At 40.8% G+C, this 17,154-nt stretch overlaps 1 protein-coding gene across 35 annotated transcripts in view; it reads left to right on the top strand.

Moving 5' to 3' along the window:
• SGMS1 (sphingomyelin synthase 1) overlaps window positions 1–12,112 on the top strand; it is a 323,882-nt gene extending 311,770 nt beyond the window's left edge. For 34 of the 35 annotated variants that reach the window (XM_059881886.1, XM_005225396.5, XM_005225390.4 and 31 more), the window contains 3 exons: window positions 5,752–5,905; window positions 9,534–9,700; window positions 10,375–11,990. In XM_059881886.1, coding sequence (XP_059737869.1) covers window positions 5,752–5,905; window positions 9,534–9,700; window positions 10,375–10,554 — 501 coding nt within the window. In that variant the 3' untranslated portion in view covers window positions 10,555–11,990. Of the gene's footprint in view, window positions 1–5,751; window positions 5,906–9,533; window positions 9,701–10,374 lie in introns of all 35 variants that reach the window. The other variant, NM_001206135.2, reaches the window with a different exon arrangement.
• Window positions 12,113–17,154: the final 5,042 nt, after the last annotated feature.

The following is a 17,154-nucleotide window of genomic DNA, read 5'->3' as shown; positions in this document are numbered from 1 at the left end:
GACTTTACAAATACTGCAGTTCTTAGAAGCTGAAAGTTTGTGGCAATTCTGGGTTGAAGCAGTCTGTCAGCATCAATTTGCAACATCACCTGCTCACTTCGTGTCTGTGTCATGTTTTGGTAGTTCGCACGATTTTTTAACTTCCTGTGTTTGTTATGTGCTTTGTGGCCAGTGATCTTCGATGTTACCACTTGCTGAAGGCTCAGATGATAGTTGGCATTTTTAGCAATAAAGTATTTTATAATTCAGGCCTGTTTTTTAGATATAATGCTATTGCACACTTAATAGACTACAATATAGTGTAATGTAACTTTTTATGCACTGAAAACATAAAAATTAGTGAAATTGACTGAACTGGAATATTCACTTTATTGTGGGGTCTGAACCCAAAATGTCCCCAAGGTCTGTCTGTAATCACAGCCACCTCCTGGAGTTGCCAGTACTCCCTTGGCCCAGATTCTGAATAGCAAGGGAACAGTTATTTAATAATTCCCATTTAGGTTGTTTCCAGTTTGTTGCTTTTATAAATGCTGTTTTTCATAAAGGTTTTCTTCCTATTCCGTATCATTTCTGGGAGGTAGATTCCTAGAAGCAGTTAAGCACTGACTCACACACAAGTCTTGGCTGTTTGGATTGCTGGTCAACATTGATGATTATTTTTGCAGAGGATTTTTGCCAGTTGTAATAAATATATTATTCCCCAGGTTGATGATGAGCAAATTGAGGCTGAGAATGGTTCGGCTGCCCAGGATCAAACACCTGATGGGTAGAAGAGCCATGATTTTAGCCCAGCCTGTCTGCTTCAGAAGCCACCCTGCCTGTTCTCTGCATACTGGCTGGCTGGCTGGCTGCTGCAGCCACCACATTCGTTCCCTCCTCTTAAAGGAGCCTTTTTGAGAAGATCAGTGACATCGCCTGTGCCGCACAGTTGGCTCTTTCCTTAGCCTTCCTAATTCGATATAGAAAAGAATGAGCTCCTCTTAATGTTAATTTTTATTTCTGTTTGACAGAGCCCGGGCCTTCAGCTGGTCACATCCTCTGTCCTTTGATAAATGTTAGTTCCTAGATGGTCTTATTTTACTTGATTGATATGTGCTGTGTACATGATAAAGATGTTAACTTGTTTCTATTCCAGTTGTTTTGTAATTTGTCTTATAGTTTATTTGCTTTTCTAAAGCATAATTAAACATTTTAATGTAGCTATAACTATCCATTTTCTTTTCCTGTTGCTCTCTGAGCTTAAGAGATTTCCCCCTTACAGAGGCTTGACAATCATAGATAGATATTTTTAAAAAGAAAGCATACATAGAGGTATTAAGGGTACTTGTAAGAAATGCAGCAGTTTGGGGCTGTTTTTCCTCAAGGCCATGTTTACCTCATAATCTCTCCCTCTTTTCCTTTTCATACAGTTTCCCCACAGACATTTTCCTGTGAAAATGGGAGGGCAGATTTTGGGAGGGATGGTGCTCAAGGATGTGATTTATAGTTTTCAGAACACAGAGGGAGTTTGGGAAGGACAATTTGAAATAATGTAAAATGAAGAATTCCCTAAGCATTTTTTACCATAATTTTCTACTGTATATTATTCATTCCTATGATAAGCTTTATCATAGCAATCATAAGCTTTATGTTAAGCTTTCAACATAAAACTTTCAGAAAATTTTTATCATGTTTATACATGCATGTAATCTAAGAAACAAAATTGTGTTACACTACTTATTATGGCAAACAGTAGTCCCCAGCCCTTACCCTAACCCTATTCCTCTATTCCAACCCTCTTTCCTACTTTCTTGCAACTCTTTTTAACTCAATCTCATGGTATTAATATTTACCTTCATTTCCCTTTTTACAGGATTTTTTGTGTATGTGCTTATCCTCGGGTGTCTAAGTGACATGGCAATGCTGTTTCTGTATCATTTCTAATACAAGCAGTTACCCACTTCCTGCTGGTGAAGGTCAGGATTTAGAGCCCTGTCGCTCTACATCCCCACATCCACCAGCTTGCATGCATTCAGTGCCTTTTCCTTGCCTTCTTTCCCTCCCCAACCAGCCCACTACCAGAGTTAATGCTTCTTACCTTATCTCCCCAGTGTAGTTTTCTGTCTTTGGTTTAACTGAATATTCAGTACTTACATTATTATAGTTTTGTAAATGCTATTCATAGCCTAGTCATATACTTTCCTATAATTACTTTTCCTTTCCATCACAATATTTTGTTTCCTACAGAGTTGGTAATTGCCTTGCTTTTTGTTCCGTTAGTTTTCTGTGTACTTATTCCTCCCACCCCCAACCCACGTTATGACTCAGTCCAGCCACAGGACTGGGTGTCCTGTTAGGGAGGGCTCCCTCTCTAGGCTGGAGCTCTCAGTCCTCCCTTTCTTAGCATCCTAGCAAATCCCATTTCTTCTTTTTTCTGTTTACTCCTTTGCTTTGTAGAATGTATATTATGTAATTTCCTGCAAGAAGAGTCATAGGTGATAAATGTTTTGAAATCTTGTATATGTGAAATGGCTTTAGTTTATCTATCCTTGATCTGTTCTTTAAGTTTATGCTCAGTTAATCATGGGGCTTCCCTGGTGACTCAGTCGCTAAAGAATCAGCCTACAGTGCAGGAGATGAGAGTTTGATCCCTGGGTCAGAAAGACCCCAAGGAGAAAGGAAATGGCAACTCACTCCAGTATTCTTGCCTGGGGAAGCCAATGGATTCCTGGCAGGCTGCAGGCTACAGTATATGGGGTGGCGAAAGAGTCGGACATGACTTAGCAACTGCAGCACCATCACCACAGTTAATGATATGGCTGGGAATAGAATTCTAAGTTGAAAATCATTTTCCCTCAGAATTTGGAGGCATTTTTCTGAAGCCTTTTCTTTCCTTTTACTGCTTTTGAAAAAGCCTGATTCTTGATCTTTCGTGTGAAGCTTGTTTTTGATCTCTGGCTGCTTTATGGTCTCTTGTTAACCCCAAGTTTCTGAAGTTCCTAACACAGCTGAGTTTAGCTGTGTTATCTGTTTGCTTCTATCGAGCCGGGCTTTCATTGATCCCATGCAGTTTAGAAATCCATTTCCTCTATGTGATATGTTCAATATGACATCCTTAACTAGAAATCTTGATCTGTTTTTAAAAGGGAAATTATAATAAAACATGCTTCCCAGAGCCTGAAATATTATCATTTAAATGTCAGAAGGGGATTATGGTCATTAAATTGGCTAACCAGAATTTAAGAGAGTGTTGACAAACATAGAATGCAGATAGTCATGCATTTCATTTGCCAGAGCAAATAAAAGCTTCAGTGAATAAGTTGTTCTTGCCATTGATTGCTCTAGTATCCAGTCTTTCAGAGAAAGACAGATTTATTTATAAACTTTTATTAAAAGGAAAAACATACACTTCTATTTTTCTGGGCTCCAAAATCACTGCAGGTGGTGACTGCAGCCATGAAATTAAAAGACGCTTACTCCTTGGAAGGAAAGTTATGACCAACCTAGACAGCATATTCAAAAGCTGAGACATTACTTTGCCAACAAAGGTCCGTCTAGTCAAGGCTATGGTTTTTCCAGTAGTCATGAAGCTTCAGTACTTTGGCCACCTCATGCGAAGAGTTGACTCATTGGAAAAGACTCTGATGCTGGGAGGGATTGGGGGCAGGAGGAGAAGGGGATGGCAGAGGATGAGATGGTTGGATGACATCACCGACTCAATCATCATGAGTTTGGATAAACTCGTGGGAGTTATTGATGGACAGGGAGGCCTGGCATGCTTCGGTTCATGGGGTTGCAAAGAGTCGGACACGTCTGAGCGACTGAACTGCACTACCCACATAATTTCAGAAGGTTGAAAGTACATTCTACTCAGTCCCTAGCTTTAGTTTGGTCCCCTAAAATCACATACCCCCCAAAATTCATTTATTTGATTTCCCAGTCTCCACGTGCTTTAGCTGTGAAATCAGCGGAACATTTGTCCTCTAGGCCAAGGGTCCCCAGCCTCCGCGATCTAGTGCCTGATGGTCTTAGGTGGAGCTGATGTAATATAATAGAGATAAAATGCACAATAAATGTAATGTGTGTGAATTATCCTGGTACCGTCCCCATCCCCAGTCCAGGGAAAAACTGTCTTCCATGAACTTGGTCCCTGGTGCCAAAAAGGTCGGGGACTGCTGCCCTAGGCCAAGTGTGTGAAATAGATCTTTAAATTTTTCTCAGAGTTTTCCCCCCAAATGTCAGTTAAGGTAGTAAGTTAGTCAATGTTTACAGTATAAAGAAAAATATTTAGTAACTAACCATGACATGGTTGGATGGCATCACCAACTTGATTTACATGAGTTTGAGCAGGCTTCAGGAGTTGGTGATGGACAGGGAAGCCTGGAGTGCTACAGTCCATGGGGTCACAAAGTTGGATATGACTAAACAACTGAACTGAACCATCTGCTAACACTTGCTGTAAAAAGAGCTGACATCTAAGGAAAGCTCTGAAGCTGCATGCTTCATCTCTAGGACCACACTCTTCTGGGGGCCATTGAAACAGCAGTGAATGTTGAGCAGGCACACTTCATTGGGGGGTGGGGTGGATTTTACACGTCCTAATGTAAATTTATAAAGGAAAAACACTCCAGTGTGTCTCCTGTCGTCTCAAATCCCCTGCTGAATACTTCTGTAACTAGATGTATGGGTTTTTATCTCCAAACAAGCAACTGTCTCTATATAAGTCCATTTTGGCACTCTCTACCTGGAAATAGATCCCACAGGCTAAAGGCTCAGTCTCACACCAAGTGCCTCCCCCACCCCACTTCAGAATGCTAATTGCTGGTTCAGATGGTTGCCTGTACTGCTTATCAGCTAGTTGTAAATCGGAGGTTCCTGTGACCCCCTCCTTGGAGTCAGTTAATTTGCTAGGGCTGCTCACAGAACTCAGGAAAACATGTTACTTATTAGTTGAGCAGTTTTGTTATAAAAGAGTATAACTTAGGACCAGTCACATGGAAGAGACATGTAGGGTAAGGTATCTGGGAAGGAGTGTGTACTGCACTCCCCACATCTTCACATGTGCACCAGCCTAGAAACTCTCCAAACCCCCATCCTTTTAGATGTCTGTGGAGGCTTCATTATATAGCCATGGTTGATTAAATCATAGGCCATTGGTGATTCACTCAGCCCCCAGCATCTTTCCCCTCTTTGGAGGTGGGAGGAAGTGGGAATGAGACTCTAACCCTCTAGTCACCTGGTTGGTTCTCCTGGCAATCACCCCCTATCTTTCGGGACTTTCCAAAAGTCACTTTAAACTCAGAAACACTCGGGTGTGGGTGAAAGGGCTTTTATGAATAACAAAAGGCTCCTTGGGCTTCCCAGGCGGCACTAGTGGTAAAGAACCCACCTGCCAGTGCAGGAGGCATAAGAGGTGCGGGTTTCATCCCTGGGTCAGGAAGATCCTCTGGAGAAGGGCATGGCAATCCGCTCCAGTATTCTTGCCTGGAGAATTCCGTGGACAGAGAAGCCTGGCGAGCCATAGTTCACAGAGTTGCACAGAGTCAGACATGACTAAGATGACTGAGCACGCATGCAGACACCTTTATCTTGTCCTTCTTAGGAAGTTGCAAAGGTTGTAGGAGCTCTATGCCAGGAACAGGAATGAAGACCAAATATATATTTCTTACTATAAATCACAATATGATAAAACTTAATTCTGAACACAAATTGTAATCACGGCATACTTGTGTGTGGGTTAGTAATGAGTCTGATTTCCTCTTCTCCCCCCAGCTTTTTGGAGACTGGGAAGCCCAACTGCGGAGGATAATGAAACTCATCGCTGGCGGCGGCCTGTCCATCACAGGCTCCCACAACATGTGTGGGGACTACCTGTACAGCGGCCACACGGTCATGCTCACACTCACCTACCTATTTATAAAAGAGTGTAAGTCTAGAGCGACCTCGCGTGAGAATCTCCTCACCTGCCGTTCCCCACGGGAGCAAGGTGGGATCTGGGGAGGGCAGCCCCTCGTCTCACGAGCGTGCTCACAGGCACCCAGGGAAATATATGTCACAGGTGCCTGCACTTCTTGGGAGAGGTGTCTCGTTTCCTTAGCTGTCAGCTGTGGTATCAGGGTGTTTTATGACTGCTGGAAGGAACCAGAAGGGAGGAGACAAAATTCCAGGCCTGGCTGGATGATGGTAGACGTTGTGTTCACTTGGCAGCCATTTTTCAGGCATGGGCACTGTCTCATCTGCTCCAAAGAAGTGCGTGGGGGCTGGAGGTGTCTCTTCCCTCAGACAGGCTCTGGTCTCAGGGGAGCTAAATGATGCAGACATTAAATGGGAAGTTTCTATAAAAAAATGTACTTAAAATATTTTATTATGAAACATACAAAAAATAATATTCAGGTACCCCTGTATGCTGCTCAGATATAAGTATTTGTCAGATCTGTTTCAGATGACCCTTGTCAAAGCAACGGTCCACATTTATTATATATAAATTATATATTTAATATATTTATATTTATTAAATATATTTATAATATATAAAATTATTATATATAAATTATATATAAATATATATTAATACATATTCTCTTATTATTAATATATATTAAGGCAATAATTATAATATGTATTATTAATATAATGGAGAAGACAATGGCACCCCACTCCAGTGCTCTTGCCTGGAAAATCCCATGGATGGAGGAGCCTGGAAGGCTGAAGTCCATGGGGTCGCTGAGGGTCAGACACAACTGAGCGACTTCACTTTCACTTCTCACTTTCATGCATTGGAGAAGGAAACGGCAGCCCACTCCAGTGTTCTTGCCTGGAGAATCCCACGGAAGGGGGAGCCTGGTGGGCTGCCGTCTATGGGGTCGCACAGGGTCAGACATGACTGAAGCGACTTAGCAGCAGCATTAATATAATAATAATAAAATATTAATATGTATCTAAAGTTTTCATTCCTTCCCCCTCCCATTTTCCTCTGTTATTTCTCAAGTATGTTTTAGTCCTTTCTCTACTTGTAGAAAATTCCATTGTCCTTAATATTCTACTGTTAGAAATAGTTTCAGTGAGCTTTATCTAGGCAGTTCCCATGAAGAGCAACAGGAGAAGCCAGGCTGCGGGTATCACAGAGGCGGGACACACATGCGTTCTGAAGGTATTTGAGAGCCTGTGGCACCTGTTGGAACGTCATTGTGGTTGGAATTCAGAGCAGTGGTAATAATGAGAATTGGAAAGTGAACTGGTGAGTAGGAACCAGACTGTGGAACATGCCTTGAGTCACAGGAAGGAGTCTGAATTTGCATTCTGAGAGACATGAGGTGCCCATTGAGAGGCTGTAATCACTGGGGCGGTGTCATCTGACTTACCCTTTAGAGAGGGAGAAACCAGTCCTGTAATGACTCACAGGACTGATTGGAGAGGGCAGAGCAGGAGTAGAGTTCGCAGACTGGCTGCCGCTATAGTCCAGGAAAGAGAGGGGAGTGGCCCAAACTATCAGGATGACATTGGTGTGGAGAGAAGTGGGGGAAACTGGGAGGAATTCACAAAAAGGCGTCTACAGGTAACAGGATTGATTGTGGGGGTACAGGGGGACAGGTGATGGATTGAAGGGTGAAAGCCCAATTTTGGTCTAAAAACTGAGATGGGGAACACAGGAAGAGAAGGGAAGACATACTTTGGGGCACTGAGTGAGAGGAGAGACAGTGGGTGCTCTGCTTGTTCTCAGTAAGTGACCAGATAGAGTGAATTCGAGCAGTGTCTGTTCAGAACTGTCAGGGCGTGATCTGGCCCTGGCACTGGAGTATAACTGGGCATGGAAAAATGGGCACAGAACAGGCCTAATGTCAGCAGCCCTGGAGCCAGATTCCTACCTGCTGCTGGTTGGTCCCTGAAATACTTCAATGGGGTTAAGCTTTATTCTTGAAGATGAGCCTGTAAACCAAGTTGGATGACGTGGGCCACAAACTGATTCTGAATCCTGGTGCACTCACTCACTCTGTGACCTTGGGAAAACCTCTGATCTCTTAGTTTCCTTATCCTTAAAATCAGATACTGAGAGCTCCTTCATGACTTTACCAGCGGCTCAGCAGATAAAACCTCTGACCTTGGGAAAAACCTCTGATCTCTTAGTTTCCTCATCCTTAGAATCAGATACTAATGGCTCCTTCATGGCTTTCCCACTGGCTCAGCAGATAAAAAAATCCACCTGCCAGTTCAGGAGACACAGGTTCAGTCCCTGGGTCCAGAATCCTTGGAGGAGGAAATGGCAACCCACTCCAGTATTCTTGCCTGAGAAATCCCATGGACAGAGGAGCCTGGCGGGCTACATCCATGGGGTTGCAAAGAGTCAGACACAACTGAGCAGCTAAGTATACTCACACAACTTCTTCATCAATGAGGGAGAGGTTGTGAAAATAAAAACAGATGGCATATGGGGACACTAATAGAGGAGCTGGGAGAATGAACAGTAGCTGCTCTTTGTTGCTGTATTGTTATGTTATCAAATACAACTGTTCCTGGATAGGGAACATGGAGCCCTGTACATATACTCAGACTTCTGCCCCAACCCCTGACCATGCCATTTAAAATTGCAAACCTCCTTCCCTTCACCCTCTCTGCTGCTAATCCCACTTATCTTAAATCCAAAGCATTTGACACCTTCTAACATAGAGTACAAGTTACTTGATGATAATTATTATTAATTGTCTCTTTTCATTAACTGGGAAGGGATCTCCCCACAAAGGCAAACTGTTTGCCTGTGACATTAGTTGATACCAAGATCTAGTGACTAGATCTTGTCCTGGCTACATTGTAGATGCTTAATAAATAGTGGGTAAATGAATGACTGATACTTGGACCCCCTGAGAATCCTATAAAAGGCTAAACTATCTTCCCCAGGGTGAGGAGGGTAGGCAACATTTTTGTCTAATGTGTCAGACCCTCTGAAGCCCATTCATGGAGAATACAAGGTAGGAGGGCTTACAATCAGTAGAGGTTTTGAATCTCCCATCAAATGACTTCCCAGACACTGTCCTGCCCTTGGGAGTGGACATGGGCTAGAATTCCTGGTCACTTGGATTCTCTTATTTCTATTTGAGAAAAGGACACCTCAAAGACTTAAAAAGTAGAATATGGTTGCAGAGCTTGGAAAGCAAATAGGGTGGTTGTATCCATTATAATTGCCTAGTCTGTGTATAAGGATCCATAGACCAAAAGGTATCGATTTTTGTACAGAGCATTAACCCCATATTATTTCCAGGTAAATTTAATTATCAATAGATAGTTTTGGTTTTAATGGAGTGTGATGCATTAACCTGTCCTTGTTTGTCCTTTGAAACTGTATTTGTGGTTATATGGGTCAAGTAATAACCACATATAAATTACTGTGGCTAATACAATCACTTGATGAAATAAGCTGCTTCCCTTCTAACCTTGATTACATAGAAGCCAAAGCCCTTGGATTTGCCACCCTAAGCGATCTTTTTTCAGTTGAGGCGTGGTTGGGTGCCCTTCGTCATACTTGAATAATAGGACTCTTCTTGCACATTTCTCCTTTTCAGATTCCCCTCGACGACTGTGGTGGTACCACTGGCTCTGCTGGCTTCTCAGCGTGGTGGGCATCTTCTGCATTCTCTTAGCGCATGACCACTACACTGTGGATGTCGTGGTGGCATACTACATCACCACAAGACTCTTCTGGTGGTACCACACTATGGCCAATCAGCAAGTGAGTTTTTCTCCTCCTCTGGTGTTAACTCCTGATGCTCTTGACTAGCTGTTGCTGGTGTGGCAACAGGGGGAGTCATCTGAGACTATATTGTCTCCTGTGGTGCTGATCCACTTCTGAATCAAAGCTGAACCAGAAGTGTTTCTATAATGACGTAGGAGATGGCATCCTTCTAGAACAAGTATCACATTCTCATCGTCCCTGGAAAATACTTTTTTAAGCTGTGCCCACCTCTTGCTTGATCTTGCATTCCTACCTTCTTTTCCATCTTGGGCCCCTCACCAGCTTAATACTCAACATTTAATTAAGTCTCTCCATTTTCATCATAAGAGAGTAACTAAAGCACTAATTGAAGTATTTATTTATAGACAAGAGACTTAAGTAAGCCACACGTTCTCCATGTACTCCTGGCATTGGAGTTGTTTGTTTCTCTGCTAGAGAAACAGGTGTGGTCTGGTTTGCAGTTGGGTACAGAGTGTAGAATGGTGGTGTGAGTGTGAACCTGGGGACATAAAGGTGATCAGGGGCTGGATCTGGGGGCCTTTGTGAATTGTCATATGGAAAATATTTGAACCTAAAGTGAAAAATTATAAGAATCATGCGTATGTTCCTATCGGGGCTGAAACAATCAGTTGTTCTTCCTGACTCGGTTTTCTCTTTCTGTGTTCTCTTAGGTGCTAAAAGAAGCTTCCCAGATGAACCTCCTAGCCAGAGTGTGGTGGTACAGGCCATTTCAGTACTTTGAAAAGAATGTCCAAGGAATTGTACCTCGATCTTACCATTGGCCCTTCCCCTGGCCGGTAATCCACCTCAGTAGGCAAGTTAAATACAGCCGACTGGTGAATGACACATAACAGTTCTACATGGTGGAGAAAGAGGAACTGTCCGAAGTGCTAAGAACTCCATGAGAGAAGATGCCATAAAATAAACAACTCCCTAATCCTATTATCTTTCAACAATTACCTTGACTTAACCTATTGAGTTACCTGGTCAGCACTGTGATCTTTTTTTCTCTCCAAAGGACCTGCGTTGGACAACAATAAAGAAAACTCAACCTATCATACACTGTACACATTTCCTGTCCATAAGTTTGGGATTTACATAATCTGCGACCACCATGTTCCTTTGTATATGATGCAACAGCATAAATGTAAGCTTTTATATCATCAGTTCTGGTCTTTCCAGTTACATCTGGAAATAAAGCGTATTATTTTCTTGGGAAAACATACTTTTCATATCTCTTGCCCCAAAGATTGGGCTGTAAGCCATTTTCTAGCAAATGTCTCTATGAAGGTTTCTTAAGTACCTGAATGGGGTTCGATTCTGAAATCTTTCTACCTGTTGCACCGATATTCAAATAAAAATGACAGACACAGGAAGGTTTGGTAACTTTGGGTTTTGTAAAAATCAGCAGAGACAGTGTGTCAAAAGTGCAAAAAAAAAAAAAAAAAAAAAGATTCTGTTATAAAGTGATTTTCTAAGTATTTCCTAACTTTATTTTTCAAAATGATGTTATGAAAACCAAATTTAAAGATTTTTACATGTCAGAGAACAGAGAGTTAAAATTTAAAAATGCTTCTTGGGAGAGAAATTTGTCTATGTTTCTAGTGCCTTTCTTGTCTTGATTGTATGGTCAGTAGGCAATCTTCAATGTTTTTATTTAAAATAAATATTCCATGAAAATATAAATGTATGTATACACTACTAAATTTTGCATTTATAGCTAAATTCAATCAGAAGACTGTTTATGGTTCTCAAACTGCTATGAATTAAAGAATGGGGGAATTAATTGGAAAGTCAGAGCCTGTTCCCATATTGTGAGCAGGCGGCGATGACATGTACCACTTCAATTATTTTACCATCTATTTGGTAGTTCGATTTTAACTATACAACGAAAACAGCCATGAATACTTTGTTTTTAAAAAGAGAGTTTTGAAAATGATCACTTAACTAAAATTTGAAAGCTATAAATTAGTTATCCATACTCTCATGACAATTTTGTTGGTGAACAACAAAAAAAGAGATCTATTTCTTTAAAATATATTTGTGCAGGAACTGCATGTAGTTCTAAGTTTTACTCCTAACAGAAGTATGTTTGGGGAAGTATTCTATTCTATACTTGCCAATGTGGAGAACAAAATAGTTTTTTAAGGATGAAGAAGTATATATATCCATTCTGTATTTTATGTGCTGCAGAATTATCTTCCGTAGGGTTTTTTGTGTATTCACAAGGTGATATTTGTATTGTAAAACAATAATGGTGAAGGAAATAAAAAGGCTTTTAAAATTTTGTTTGTTTTAAATCTTTGTACAGTTATTATTCCAGAGAGTATACTGATTATCTTAACAGCTTACCTAGATCATAAATTAATCAAGATGCACTTTTTAATAAAAACTGGTACTTAAAAAATGTCTATTCTTTCTCATGTGTTCACATTCTTCACAAGAGTCATAAACGAAGTCCTTGAAGCAAGATGTAAAAACAAGTTTTGGCATTTCCTCGCTGAGTTTCTTTGAGAGAGGGCCTTTATAATCATGTTTCTTTTCCCTTGAGATGCCTTGAAATGTACTCTAAACTTCAGTATAACCTCTACAGATAGCATATATTTTAAAAAACTTAAGAAAAGACTCACAGGTAAGTTCAAGCTGCAGACCACTGTTTACCAATAATTTTCAATCCTCCAATTCTCAATCAAGTCACTGACTTTTTCCCCTATAACTGAAAGTAATATAAGTTTTTCAGTTTAGATGGAAAGGGAAAGTAAATTCCGAAATGAGAATATGGTCATGGTACTTTGAGAATCAATGGTAAGAAAAACTTTTTAAAAAGGAAAAAAATATGTTATTCTTGATGTGGGGAAAAAATGATGTTAACAGTGGAAACCTGTTCTTATGAAGGGAAGCTGTTGTCTTACAGCTGTAAAACCAGAGAGAGTTCCTGCATGGGACCAGGTGCTGTATATTAAAAAGGTAAGTAACTTGAATAATGGAAATGAATTCTTGACATATGCTAAAAACAACATTTTCCCTTAAATCAAAAGTTACATTTAAAAGATCATTATTTTAAGTTTACCTACTACATTTGTACCAAGAAGTTCCCTTAATGGTTGTGCTTCATGCCTGGCTGTGTAGAATCATGAACTGACATATCTTGTGGCTCTCAAGTCTGCAACTTCCAGGTAGGAAAAGAGAAATCTTATATTCTGGAGAATTGTAGTACACTTGATCATGACTGGCTGAATGAGGACACATGCTTTTCTGTGCTTCGGTTTTGTAAGCCAGAGCCCTAGACCATAGCTTCTTTATCTAACCCTCTTTCAGAGTTAGGCAATTCTCAAGCATTATCTTGTTAACCCTTACATCACCACAAGGTTCCTTATTAACCCCATTTTATGGAGGTTGATTTAAGTATGTTTAATAACGTTCCCAAGGGCGTGCAGCTGATAAAAATCTGATTGAAGTTTAAGTTTTCACACCCTCCTCGACACCCTCTCCACCCACTTAACTGTGAGCTTTCATGAATTCTTCAGCAAGAGTCCACATGTATACCTGTGGCGGATTTATTTTCGATATTTGGCAAAACCAATACAATATTGTAAAGTTTAAAAATAAAAAAGTCCACAGCGAGAGAAATCTGACTGTGGTAGTCAAGCTAAGTAGAGTGACTTACCGTGAACCAAGTAGCAGGAAATTCACACCATGAGGTAGAGAGACTCATTTTGCCAGTTTCTGATCATTGTATTTGTTTTATTTGTATCCCAAGCAAAAACCAAAATTGATAAATACAAGTATCTCAAAATTATAAGTATTACATAAAACGAGAGTGCCTGCTTTTTTTTTTTTAAGTTGATTTACAATGTTGTTTCAGCTGTACCATAACGTGAATCAGTTATACATGTATCCACTCTTTTTTACATTCTTTTCCCATATAGATCATTATATAGAGCATATGGAGTAGAGTTCCCTGTGGAATACAGTAAGTCCTTATTACCTATTTTATATCTGTATATGTCAATCCCAGTTTCCCAGCTTATCTCTCTTATCTCTCCTCTGGTAACCATGAGTTTGTTTTCGACATCTGTGACTGTTTCTTGTTTTGTAAGTAAGTACATTTGTACCATTTGTTCAGATTCCATGTATAAGCAGTATCACCTATCTGTCTTCCTCTGACTTCCTGCACTCCATGTGACAATCTCTAGGCCCATCCATGTTGCTACAAATGGCATTACTTCATTCTTTTTTATGGGTGAGTAATGTTCCATTGTATATATGTACCATATTCTTTATCCATTCCTCTATTGGTGATAATTTAGGTTGCTTCTGTGTCTTGGCATTGTAAACAGTGCTTCTGTGAATGTTGGGGTGTGCGTATCTTTTTGAATTATGGTTTTCTCTAGATATATGCCCAGGAGTGGGATTGTTGGGTCATACGGTAGTTCTGTATTTAGGTTTTTAAGGAACCCCCATACTGTTCTGCTTAGTGGTTGTACCAATTTACATCCCACCAACAGTGTAGGAGGGTTCCCTTTTCTTCACACCCTCTCTAATATTTATTGTTTGTAGATTTTTTTGATGATGGCCTTTCTGACCTACTTGAAGTGATACCTCATTGTAGTTTTGATTTGCATTTCTCTAATAATTAATGTGAAGAGTTGACTCATTGGAAAAGACCCTGAGGCTGGGAGGGATTGGGGGCAGGAGGAGAAGGGGACGACAGAGGATGAGATGGCTGGATGGCATCACCGACTCAATGGACATGAGTCTGAGTGAACTCTGGGAGTTGGTGGACAGGGAGGCCTGGCGTGCTGTGATTCATGGGGTCGCAAAGAGTCAGACACGACTGAGCGACTGACTGAACTGAATAATTAATGATGCTGAGCGCTTTTCATGTGCTTTTCGGCCATCCATATGTCTTTGGAGAAATGTCTGTTTAGATCTTCTGCCCATTTTTTGAATGAAGTTTCTTTCTTTCTTTTTTTTTTTTTTTTTTTGAGCTGCATGAGCTGTTTGAGATTAATCTCTTGTTGGTTGCTTTGTTTGTAAATATTTTCTAACATTCTGTGGGTTGTCTTTTCATTTTGTTTATGGTTTCCTTTGCTGTGCAAAAGCTTTTAAGTTTAATTAGGTCTCATTTGTTTGCTTTTATTTTCATTATATTAGGATGTGGATCCAAAAAGATGTGCTGTGATTTATGTCAAAGAATCTTCTGCTTTTATTTCCCTCTAAGAGTTGTATAGTGTCTGGCCTTACATTTAGGTCTTTAATCCATTTTGAGGTGGTTTTTATGCATGGTGTTAGAGAATATTTTAATTTCATCCTTTTACATGTAACTGTCCAGTTTTCCCAGCACCACTTACTGAAAAGACTGTCTTTTCTCCATTGTATATACTTGCCTCCTTTGTCAGCCCGCTAACACTAATTTGACCACCACTATACAAAAAGTCAGGTTTTCAGTTAACTGGGAAATGGCATATGCTCCTTGGAGCCTTCACATTGACACACTTTTTCTCTTTTTGGTGGGGAAACTCGTTTTGAACAAATCAAAGCTGAAATTCTGTTTATCAGCCTCTTAACATTCTTGTCTGTCTGCGAGAACAAATAAGCAGAAACTTAAACAATGCCTGCCTTCACAGGGCCCAGACTCCAGCTCCCACAGGAGGGCAGAGATGGCTGTAAAGAGTGAGAGGTGGACTAAGTGAGGGGAAGTGACAAGAAGGCTGGAGTTGGGCCCCAGAGGACGTAGAGGGTTCAGAGAGTGGCTGAGGCCGCAGCGTTCCAGGAAGGCACAGAAGGACGTTGCAGATGGCTCTGGTTTGCTCTTGGTGAGAAGAATGTAGTGCGGATTTATTGTAAGAGTTCCTACTTATCGTGTGTTTCAGAAATCCTGTTAATTCTGGAGCCCTGATGTGGCACAGTGCTATGGTTTAGCATCAGATGATTGAGAAAATGCATGCTTACGAATTAGAAACATCCTCGAGAGAAGCTGTGGTTTATTAATCACAGGACCATACATGGACTGTGGTCACTGGGAGCAGTACTTACTTATAAGAGCCATCACTCCATTAACACACCAAGGCTTTTGTGTCTAAAGATTGGAGGATCTCTTGAGACTTCCTGGGGAAAGCTTACCGGAGATTATAAGGCAGAGTTCCGTGAAATAGGCAGGGTCCCTTTTTTTTTTCCCCCAGAAGTTTAACAACAACCAAAAAAAAAGAGTGCAGATCCAGAGGCCTGTGTAACCTCCAGTGTCATGGTTTCTGTGTCAAAGGTGTGTGGCCACAGGGAGCAGGAATGGCATTTCAGGTGAGGGTAAGGAAAGGTTGCAGCACCCCAGAGGAGCCAACCCAGAGTCCCCTCGTAACCCCATGGTGGCCCAGAACCACACGTATTTTGATGTTTTGTTCTTAGGTGTGCACATATTAGGGCTGTTCTCATTTTCTTAGAGAACTGACCCCTTTATTATTTTTTTTTGAACTTTTCAATTTGTATTGGGGTGTGACTCAGGTGAACAGCAAAGGGACTCCGCCATACATATACATGTATGCATTCTCCCCCAGAGTCCCTTCCCATCCAGGCTGCCACATAACATTGAGCAGAGTTCCATATGCTATACAGTAGGTCCTTGTTGGTTATCCATTGTAAATATAGCAGTGTGTACATGTCCATCCCAAACTGCCTAACTATCCCTTCCCCCTGGCAACTGTAAGTTTGTTTTCTAAGTCTGTGAGTCTCTTTCTGTTTTGTAAATTCGTTTGTGTCATTTCTTTTTTAGATTCCACTTAAAAGGGATGTCATACAGTATTTCTCCTTCTCTGACTGATTTCACTCAGTATGACAGTTGGTTCATCCATGTTGCTGCAAATGGCATTATTTCATTCTTTTTAATGGCTGAGTAATATTCCATTGTATGTATGTACCACATCTTCTTTATCCATTCCTCTATCAATGGACAGACATAAAGGTTGCTTCCATGTCTTGGCTGTTGTAAACAGTGCTGCAGTGAATATTGGTGACCCCTTTATTATATCATCTGTCATCTCTCTGTTTATTTGTTCAGTCACCCAGTCGTGTCTGACTCTTTGTGACCCCATGGACTGCAGCACGCCAGGCCTCCTTGTGCCTCACCATCTCCCGGAGTTTGACCAGTTCTTGTCCATTGCATCAATAATGCCATCCAGCCGTCTCTCTCTTTATTCCTGATCATTTTTGTTGTGAAGTCTGTTTTGTCTGAAATTAAGGTAATTTAAGATAACTGAGCTTTCTTTTGACTAGTATTTGCATGGTAGATCTTTCTCCATCCCTTTATCTTTAGACTCTTTCAGTCTATATTTAAAGTGGATGCAGAAAGTGAAGAGGAACTCAAAAGCCTCTTGATGAAAGTGAAAGTGGAGAGTGAAAAAGTTGGCTTAAAGTTCAACATTCAGAAAACGAAGATCATGGCATCCAGTCCCACC

Source organism: Bos taurus, chromosome 26, assembly GCF_002263795.3.
Source record: "Bos taurus isolate L1 Dominette 01449 registration number 42190680 breed Hereford chromosome 26, ARS-UCD2.0, whole genome shotgun sequence".
NCBI classification, from domain to species: domain Eukaryota; kingdom Metazoa; phylum Chordata; class Mammalia; order Artiodactyla; family Bovidae; genus Bos; species Bos taurus.
Note: the sequence above shows the minus strand (reverse complement) of the source record. Positions and strands in the feature narration are given on the sequence as shown.